General features: G+C 54.7%; 1 gene segment (V, D, J or C); it reads left to right on the top strand.

Annotated features, from left to right (window-relative positions):
- The first annotated feature begins 638 nt into the window (after positions 1 to 638).
- On the top strand, positions 639 to 4,377 carry LOC103603865. The segment is given in 5 exon segments: positions 639 to 1,002; positions 1,415 to 1,762; positions 1,925 to 2,239; positions 3,754 to 3,884; positions 4,294 to 4,377. Coding segments are annotated over 5 exon segments (1,242 nt in total).
- Positions 4,378 to 10,654: the final 6,277 nt, after the last annotated feature.

Here is a 10,654-nt window from a genome sequence, read left to right as displayed (position 1 = left end):
GCTGACCTGACCAGAGACAGGGCCTGGGCTCCTTGCCTGCAGAGCCACCTCCAGAAGACTCGGGACCCAGAGGCAGAGAGCAGCCATGACCTAGCTCTGAGCAGAGGGGCAGGGAGCAGAGCAGGGCCAGAAAGTGGCCAAGCCCCACCTACTGGGGAGGTGCCAGCTCAGGCAGGGCAGGGCCAGCCTGTGGAGACAGGGCCAGGGACTTGGGCATCAGCCAGAAGCTGGCCAAGAGCAGCGACCACCATCTGGCCGGGCACCCAGCAGAGGCAGGAGCAGAGGTGAGGGGCTGTGTGCCCAGGCAAGCCATGCCCGAGGTGGCACGGGTGAGCAGAGCCGGGAAAGGGGCTGGAAGCCCAGGACTGTGCTGGCTCCAGGCAGAATCATGTGGTGACCGGGCTGAGGAGCCCAGTGTCTGAGGCTGCAGGTCACCAGGCCCTGGGCAGCAGAGAGCCACAGCTGAGCAGCTGGCCTGTGGACGTCCTGAAGCACATTGGGGACGTGGCCTGTCCTGGAGCCTCCTGGGCAGGGAGGGGGCTGAGGAGAGGTAGGTGGGGCCAGCCAGGTGGGCACCTGACACCCAGGAGCCCAGCACTGGATCCCTGGAGAGGGACCAAGCCCTGGGAAAGCCAAGAATGGAGGAGCCTCCGGGGCCTGGTCCCCTTTGTGAGATTCTATGGTCACATGGGGCCTCCTCTCTTGCAGCCAGCCCCAAGGCCCCCTCAGTCTTCCCCATGGCACCCTGCAGTGGAGGCTCATCCGGCCAAATGGTGACCATGGGCTGCCTGGTGAAGGGCTACTTCCCAGAGCCGGTGACCGTGTCGTGGAACAAAGGCGCCCTGTCCAGCGGTGTGCACACCTTCCCGTCCGTCCTGCACTCCTCCGGGCTCTACTCCCTCAGCAGCATAGTGACCGTGCCCGCCAGCAGCTTGCCCAGCCATAAAGCCACCTGCAACGTAGCCCACCCAGCCAGCAACACCAAGGTGGACAAGACCATTGGTGAGAGGATGGGCCTCAGGGAGGGATGTCCACTGGAAGACAGGGTTGGGGTCAGCCCTCCTGCCTGGACATACCTCATCCTGGCAACCTAGACCGGTTCGGTGACCCCAGCCCAGGATAGTGAGGGAGGTTCCTGTCTGTTTCTCCACCTGGAGGTCTCTGTCTCCACCTCTCCAGCTAGGGGAGAGGGTCCTCTTGGTGTTTCCACCAGGCACAGGGTGGCACAGGATGCTCCTCTGTGTGCTTACCTGTGTGCACAGAGGTGGGCACTGGACTCAGACCTGCTGAGAGCCACCTCTGAAACGAGCCTGGCCCAGTCTTAAGTCCACCCCAAGGGCCAAACTCTCCCTCCCTCAGCTGGACTCTACTCTCCTCCTAGACCCCAGCAACCCCCAATCTTCTCTCTCTGCAGAGCTCAAAGGCCAAAAATGGGATTGCCCACTGGTGGGACCTTCAGTCTTCCTCTTCCCGCCAAAACCCAAGGACACCCTCATGATGTCCCTCACCCCGAAGGTCACTTGCATGGTAGTGGACGTGAGCAAGGATGACCCCAATGTCGAGATCAGCTGGTACGTGGATGGTGAGCAGGTACACACAGCCCAGAAGACTTCCAAGGAAGAGCAGTTCAACAGCACGTTACGCGTGATCAGCGTCCTGCCCATCCAGCACCAGGACTGGCTGAAGGGCAAGCAATTCAAGTGCAAGGTCCAGAACAAAGCCCTCCCGGCCCCCATCGAGAGAACCATCTCCAAAGCCAAAGGTGGGAGCGGTGGGGCTGGCGGGGCAGGTGGGACTTGTGGAGCAGGTGGGGCTTGTGGGGCTTGTGGACCTCATGGGGCTGTCATAGCCACACCATCAGAGACTGGTTTGGCCATCCCTCCACCCTGGGGGTGACCATCTGCACTGACCTCTGTCTCCACAGGGCAGCCCATGGAGCCGCAGGTGTACGTCTTGGCCCCATCCGCAAAGGAGATGGCAAACAGCAAAGTCAGCATCACCTGCTTGGTCAAACGCTTCTACCCTGATGACATCTACGTCGAGTGGAAGCACAACAGCCAGCCAGTTGAGAACTACAAGACCACGCCGTCTGTGCTGGACGATGACGGCACCTACTTCCTCTACAGCAAGCTCATTGTGGACAAGAGGCAGTGGCAGAATAAAGACGAATTCACCTGCCACGTCATGCACGAGGCCCTGAAAAACCACAGCACACAGGAGTCCATCTCCATGCCTCCGGGTAAATGAGCGCTGCGCCCGGCAAGCCCCTCGCTCCCCCGCAGGCTCTTGGGTCCTGCGAGGACGCTCAACACCCACCCACCCACTCCCCCTGTACATACTTCCGGGTGCCCCAGCATGGAAATAAAGCACCCAGCGCTGCCCTGGGACCTTGCGAGACTGTCATGGTTCTTTCCGAAACTCAGGCTATGGCCTGGGGGGATCTTCATGAGGGGGTGAGAGCAGGTCCCATGTGGGGCAGATCCACAGTGTGCAGTGCCCAGGCCATGCAGGAAGGGGTGTGCCTGGGGGTTGCCCTCTGCCAAGGAGGGGGCATTTCACACGTGGATCCTCTCACTGGCCCTCTCTGCAGCCAGCAGCAGCTCTGGGCTGGGCAGTGAGAAGCCCCTAGGAGCCCCTGAGGGAAACCAGCACTCAGTTCTCACCTCTGTAACAGCCTGTCCTTGCTCCCCACCCCAATTCTCTGTCCACAGGGTCACTCTTTGTCCCCTGAAGATGCACACCTGGCCCATGGGTGTAGGGATAGGCCCTCCTTTGCCCCTCACAACACAGCTCAGGCAGCTCTGCCCTTGAGTGGGGCCAGAGATGCCCACAGATTGGGACACTCACTCCTGTGCACCAGAGAGGCAAAGGCAAGTGGGCCTTTGTACCCCCTAAGAGGGACTGTCCCACACACCCACAAGGACACTGATTCCAGACCCATGAAAACAAGCCCGTCCTGCTGCGCATCATCCGGCCCAGGGCCACACACATGCACTTGTGCACACACAGACATACACACACAGTTGCACACACCCACCATGCTGGAGCATCACATGGGGCACACTGCATGGTGCCAGAGCACAGCAAGGCCCTTGGTCACATGGACACTGTCTGGGACACTAGTCTACCCCACATCTCCACATGCTCCTCAGTGACCTGTGGCTGCTCAGCAGCGGGTCCACACACTACTAGCTCAGACACACCCAGCCCCGATCTTACGAGGAGCACCTACACCCAATCCAACACACACAAGTCCCCCCACACCCAGACTGACCCTCACACAAGAGGACACAGCCCTGTCCCTGCTGTGGCCCTGGCTCCATTTCCAGTGTGTACTGCCCTTCCCTGCACCAGGGTCCTGCTAGGATGGGCTCTGCCCTCTGTGCCAGGTCACCAGCTGGATCGTGCTGCAGCGCCACTGCCCTGCAGGGGTCAGAGGTCCTTACGCTGCCCTTACCAGCCTCAGCATCAGGGTGTGGAGAGAGGGAGTGGGCCTTGAGGCTGGCCGGGCCACCATCCATGGCCAGGGGTGTCTGGCAGTTCCCGGGGGTACAAGCTGGAGGAGTTGGGTGAGCTGAGGCTGGTGCTCGGGGGGATGGCTGAGGAGAGCTGACCTCAGGGTGCTGTGGCCCAGCCCAGCCAGGGCCCTTCCTCCTGGGCCTCCCGCCATGCCCCTGCCCTGCCACAGAGAGAGCTGCCCCACAGAGGTCCCATGGGGGAGGACACAGCACTGACCACCCCCTCCCTGTCCAGCGCTGCAACCCGACGAGAGCTGTGCCGAGGCCCAGGACGGGGAGCTGGACGGGCTGTGGACGACCATCACCATCTTCATCACGCTCTTCCTGCTCAGCGTGTGCTACAGCGCCACTGTCACCCTCTTCAAGGTGGGCCACGTTGTCCCCACGCTGGCCCTATGCTGTCTCCTACGCTCTTCCCAACATCGTTCCCACTCTGTCACCAAGCAGTCTCCCACAGAGTCCCCACCCTGACATCACACTGTCATATTTTTCCCTAACTGTCCCTACACTGTCCCCAGTCTGTCCCAATGCTGTCCTCACACTGCCCCACACTGTCCCCATACAATCCCCACTCTGTCCCCATACATGCTAATCCCACACTGTCCCTACTCTGTCCCCATGCCGTCCCCAACATTTCTCCCTTACTGGCCTCACCCAGGCCTTTCTCTCTGTGTCTAGTTCTGCTACAGGCAGCCGCTCGGCTCTCGGTGGTGGGCTGATGGGTGGTCTGGTCTTGGGGGTCAGTGGCCCTGCTCACCCTGCACTGTCCCCACAGGTGAAGTGGATCTTCTCCTCGGTCGTGGAGCTGAAGCAGACCATCGTCCCCGACTACAGGAACATGATCGGGCAGGGGGCTTAGACCACCATCCAGCGAGGGTGTCCAGGACCCCCCACCCCATCCAGGACCCCATCCAGCCTGCGGCTCAGCCTGCTGCTCAGGGCACCCTGACCTCTGACATCCACCTTCTAACCCCACAGCTCTCCGGTCTCGCAGCCACCCCAAGCTGGCACCCCACGCTCTGACCCTGTTGCCCTCTGACCCTTCTCCCCTTGGAGAACCTTGAGGGTGGTAGGTTCTACCCCAAACCTCAGCTGCCTGGACGCCTGCTGGACCCTCCACGGCAGCTGCCATGATGCCGGCCAGAGGCCACCAGGACTGTGTGTCCCCTCACCAGGACAGCCCCGCCCTGGGGTCAGCTGGGTGCCATCACCAGGGAGGAGGCCAGGCTGGCATTCCCCAGTGTCCACCGGTGGCACCAGCCTTGAGCTGACCCCGTCCACACCGGCCTCCTGAATGCAGGGTTTCCAAGAGCAGGATCATCGTTTCAATCACCAAGTGGGAACATCTGCCACCAGGGCTGGGAAGCCACCAGGGAAGCTTCTGGAAGTGCTGCTGACAGTCACTCGATCACCCTCGTCCAGCCCTCCGCTGGCCAGGCTCCATCCTGGGCCCCTCTGTGAAGCCCTGGCCGGAGGAACGGGCTTGTTTTCACTTCAAGCAGAGAACGTCTTCCTCTGGCTCCCGGGAAGGAGCCTCCACGCTGGGGTCTCCGTGTGCCGGCGCCTCCTCCTGGCCCACCCTGCCCAACCCGCCGGGTTCCCAGAGGTGGGTTCAACCCACGGGGACAGATGACCTCAGACCCTGTCTACACTGAGGGAGACGAGGGCCGGCCCAGGACACTCGGACAAGGGCCTGGGCCACATGGACACTGCAGAGGCCGGGGACACAAGGGCAGGGCCCGTCTGAGAAGGGGATGGTCCCGGGCAGCGGCTCGGCCTCGGTGGGCCATGGAAGGAGGTGGCCGAGGAGCCGCGCAGGGAGGGCGTGGAGGAGGTGGCATGTCAGGCAGTGGCGGCAGCGTCCTGATGGCCGGAGTCTGGCCCTGAGTCCCCCACGGCAGGAGCGAGTGGCTCACTTGGGCCAGGGGTTCAGAGACCAGAAGACTGAGGAGAGAACCGGGGCCTTGGCGACCCGGGGCAGGCTGGCCACGGACGCTGGACACAGGCCGCCACGTCCCGTTCCTCCCACCGCAGTTCCGGGCAGGTGCCACGTCAGGACCTCCACTCAGGAAGGAAGACGCCAGCTGAAGAGAAGCCATCACCTGCCGTGACTATGGGGGACAAGTCCCAGAGATCACGCAAAGGAAACGCCACAGTTCCAGCTTCGGTAGCTTTGTTTCTACTTTTCCATTTCCTGGAGCTCATTGTCTTTAATGTTTCTCTTTTATTAATGACAATAAAACACTCTTAAAAACTTCTCTGCCTCGCTGTGGGAAAAGTCTTCCTAAGTCAACACCCTTGGGGTCAGTAGGGATGGGACCAAGCACTCACCGGGGGCTCCTGCACCTGCTCACAACCCTGGAAACTTCCACCACCCCATCCCATGTTGGATTTCAGGAATGAAGATCAAGTGGAAAGGGCAGAGGTGGACAGAGGGCTTTTCAGAGAAAAACAAAGCTGGGCACTAGTTAAAGGAGCAAGGACAGGTTTTAAACAGTGACACACTGTTAAAATAAAGAGCCTAGCATGAAGTGATCTGAACCCTGATTTGTGCAGAGATGAGACGGAGTGTGAGAGCGAGGGAGGGTGGTCGGGATCCCAGCAGAGTCACACTGTGGAAAATGACCAAGACTGGCCCGTGTCCACATGCTGAGGCCAGATTTGTCTGGGCAGGCCGGCACCGAAGTCCTACTTCCCACACCATTCCTCCTCTGGAGTCCTACCCACACACTCAGGACCCAGGAACTTTGGGTCACCCACACTCTCCCTCTGAGGTGTGATGTCCATAGTGTGACATGTGGTGACAGCCATGGTGTGAACGGGGTGACAGCCATAGTGTGATGTTTTGGTGTGACATAGGGTGACTTGCATGGTGCAATATGTTGTGATGTTTGTGGTTTGACACCCATGGTGTGACATTTGTAGTGTGGTACTCATGGTATGACATGAGGTCACATTTGTTTTGTGACATGGTATGATGTTCGTGGCATGACAGGGTATAGTGTTTGTGGTGTGACATCCCGTGTGACATGGGGTGATGTTCATGGTGTCACATGGGGTGATGACCATGGTGTGTCATGGCACGATGTCCCAGGTGTGACGTTATGGTGTAACATGGGGTGATGCCTGTGGCATGACATGTGGTGACATCTGAGGTGTCATATGGGGTGACATTTGTGGAGTGACATTTTGGTGCAACTTGAGATGATGTTCATGGTGTGTAATGGTGTGATATTTGTAGTTTGACATCATGAGGTGACATGGGCTGATGTCCATGGTGTGACGTAGGATGACACCTGAGGTGTGACATGGGGTGATGTTTGTGATATGGAATCCATTGTGTGACATGGGATCACATTTGTGGTGTAACTTAGTGTGATGTTCATGTCATGACATGATACGGTGTTTGTGGTATGAATCCATAGTGTGACATGGGGTGATGTCTATGGTGAGACATTTGTGGTGTGACCTGGGGTGATGTTTGTGTTGTGATGTTAGTGCTGTGACATGAGGTGACATTGGAGGTGTGACTTTTGTGATGTGACATTGTGTGACATGGGATGACATCTTTTGTGTAACATTGTGTGATGTTTGCGATGTGGTATCCATGGTGTGACATGGGGTCACATTTGTGATTTGACATGATGTAACACTTGTGGTATGATGTGGTGTGATGTTTATGTTGTGATGTACATGGTGTGACACGTACGTTGTGACATGGGATGACATCCGACCTGTGAGGTTTGTGGTGTGACGAGGGGTGATGTCCATGGTGTTACCTCTATAGGGTGACATCTGTGGTGGGCACAAGTACAAAATGGTCACTGTGGACAAAGGAAAGAGGACAGTGGAGCCACCTGGGCATGTTGACCTGGAGGGTCAGTGACCCTCAAGACCTCGAACCTTACCCTGCTGGATACCCCCACCCCCATATAACATAGGTGTGCTCACAGCAGCAAGCAGGACTCTGGTTAGTCCAGAGGAAGGACCTGTCGCCATGGGGTGAGGACACATGAGACCCAGTCTGTGATCTGGGCCCCCACCCAGCACAAGAGTGCTGCTCACGCCCTCGCTGTGTGCTCAGTGAGGTGAGGAGGCAGGGGGACCTAGCCACTGTCCAGGGACAGGAAAGGCTGAGGAGGAGGTGCAGTGGGAGGGTCCAGGGAGGCAGTGCAGGGGCACAGGGACAGCCACACCAGAGCCTGCAGGGCACAGGGCAGGGGCTATAGCGAGCAAGACCTTGGCCAGGCCCAAAGGAGACAGACACTAGGGCCAGACAGGCACACAGGTGACACATACACCTGTCCAATGAGGACAGTCAGATGAGACACACATGCCTACCACAGCATGGGATGTTCTTATGACACACACACGCCTGACAGCACAGATCCTTCACGTGACACACACACACACACAGTTATCATGGGTCAGTTAAAAAAATTAAATTAAAAAGAAAAAATTTTTCAGTGACAGAAGTAGATTAGAGGTTACCAGAAACAGCACAGAAGAAATAATGAGAAGTTATTGATTAATGGGCACAGAGTTTATGCTTAGGATGACGAAAAAGTTTTGGAAATAGATAGAGGTGGTTGTCACACAATGCTGTGAACGTAGTTAATTCCATGCAATTGTACATTTTAAAATGCTAGAAATGGAAATTCATGTTATATATATTTTACCACAATAAAAAATAAATTTCTAAAAATGGTATGATCATGAATCTCATATAGACATATAATGAACACATTGATTTAAGGCGTTACAACCAGTTCAAAGTAGAATTCAAAATACTACACTTATCTAATTGAGTCAGGAAAGCTAAAATAAGTTTATAAATAGATACAAAACTTGTTTTACCCACTGGAGATGGGAAGGAATCAACTGTCCTGCCAAAGAAGAGAATTTGTATTGCTGTCAATTATTTACAATTTCTAGAGTTGTAAGATAGCTCAAAAACAGTGAAAATTGTAGAGCTCCATAGAATCAGACATCCTGAAAGAACACTGTCAAGACCATGCCTGGCTCTCCACTAAAGACCCCTAGTAATCTTTTCTTCCATTTCCATTTTCACAATTTTTCCTACAAACACACATAACTGACAGAAGTATATGCAGAATATATACAGAACTACTGTAAATAAATTAGAATAAATTCAACAGAAAAATAGGCAAGAGAATTGAAAAGATGTTTCACAAAAGATATCCAAAGAGCCATTAAACATATGAAAATGATACTGAATAACACCAGCCATCAGGGAAATGAAATGAAAAACCACATGAGAGAAAGTAATTTCGATTCCAGCAATAGTGGAGCAGTTGTGTCAGACCAACCCTTCAGCAGATAGTAGTTATAAACACTGGAAAACTGTTTTAAAACAAACAATGATTTGAAGGCCTGAGACCATGAACAAAAGCAGGCAGACACTGGATTCTTTCCTTGAAATATTTATCTGCAGGCACACCTCAGTGCATGCAACAGGTGCAACTAGAATTCAAGCAGGTAACTGCAGCCTTCCTGGCTAGAGGAATGGGATTCAGGGCTGTACTTCAAGAGCAGCTGGAAATTAAGGGGAGATGTCCATAAAAAAAGGGAGCCACAGAAGGAATCTCCACTCCAGTTCTCGGCTGATCCCTTCAGGGTGCATCTGTAGGGAAAACTCCAAAGGGCCCAGCAGAAAGCAACACCTGTGAAGTTGAATAAACTGAGATTTCAGCTACTGCCAACTACAGGGCAGGCAGACTTTAGAGTCTGAGTCCAGTCAAGCTAACTGCCTCCTGCCATAAAACAATCACTACTGTGCCAAAGAGGAGTGCAACACCCACGGTCTGTACTACACATGGTCCACAACATCCAGCAGACATTCAAAAATCACTAGACACTCAAAGCAGTATGAAGATGTGACCAACAGTCAGGAGAAAAAGCAGTCAATAGAGGTTAATCCCATGATGACCCGTATGCAGACTCAATTATCAGACAAGAGCTTTAAAGAACCTGCTGTAGGAAGGGGCAGGTCTAAGACGGTGACTAGAGGTGCCCAGCTCTCACCTCTGACAGAAAGAAACCAAAACAAGTATAAAGTCACACGTGGAATAGAGTGTCAGAGAGAAAACACTGGAATTCTGCAAACAGGTGAGGAAGACCCCCTGAAGTTCAGAAGCTTGAGACAGCAGCATAGAAAGACAAATGAAGAACCCGACCGACACCAGCTTGGAGGAGAAACTTCTTGCGGTATGGGAAAGAGGGGAATCCCCAATGGTCGAAGCCCGCTCTGGATGCCTGCAATCCAAGCTACAAGGGAGCTACACGGCCCTTGCAGACCATGAGCTCAGTCTGGGGAGCTGCTGAGCGCACATGTGACTGACATTGCAGAGAGGTGGTCCACACTGGGCCCCCTCATCCCCCAGGTCCGGGGCACAGCACCATGAGGACATTTCGGGATCAGAGACAGCACCAGAGTGCATTTTTCCCTGAGGCCCAATAGCCCTGGCATCTTCACAGCCCTCAGACTCCTTCACACTGTGACTCCAGCTACCAAGCCCACACAGCAGCCTGTACCCCTCGGAACAGGCAGTCCAGCTCAGTGTTGAGGCCATCTCCACGACAGAGAAGGAGAGAGTGCATGCACTTTCTGGAGACTGAGAACCAACTTACCAGGGCCCTCTGCCATGACCAACAGCCCTGCTCTCTTCAGTGGAACACTTGTGTATCTCTCCCAGGGGTAGAGAATTCCACCACAGCTCCAGCAAACCCACCCAGAACTTCCCACTCTCCCCCTGGGAAGCTGGAGAGCCTCTGCACATTTCTCCCAGGGGCACAGTGTCCCATCTGTAGCTCCATTGAGCCCACCCAGGGCCACCCACTTCAGCTGGGGAGCTATAGATTCTTCAGAACCTGACACCAAAGAAAAGGAAATCTATGAAATGCCTGAGAAGCAATTCCAAATAATAATGTTAAGGAAACGATGCAAGAGAATACAGATAGATAATACAATGAAATCAGAAAAACAATTCATGCTCTGAAAAAGAAATTCGGCAAGAGATAGATATCATAGAAAACAATCAAGCAGAAATCTTGGAACTGAAAAATCAATCAAGTGAAATAAAAAATACAACCCAGAATTTAAGTAACCAGCAAGA

This window comes from Galeopterus variegatus, unplaced genomic scaffold (assembly GCF_000696425.1).
Source record: "Galeopterus variegatus unplaced genomic scaffold, G_variegatus-3.0.2 Scaffold4832, whole genome shotgun sequence".
In the NCBI taxonomy this organism is placed as follows: domain Eukaryota; kingdom Metazoa; phylum Chordata; class Mammalia; order Dermoptera; family Cynocephalidae; genus Galeopterus; species Galeopterus variegatus.
Note: the sequence above shows the minus strand (reverse complement) of the source record. Positions and strands in the feature narration are given on the sequence as shown.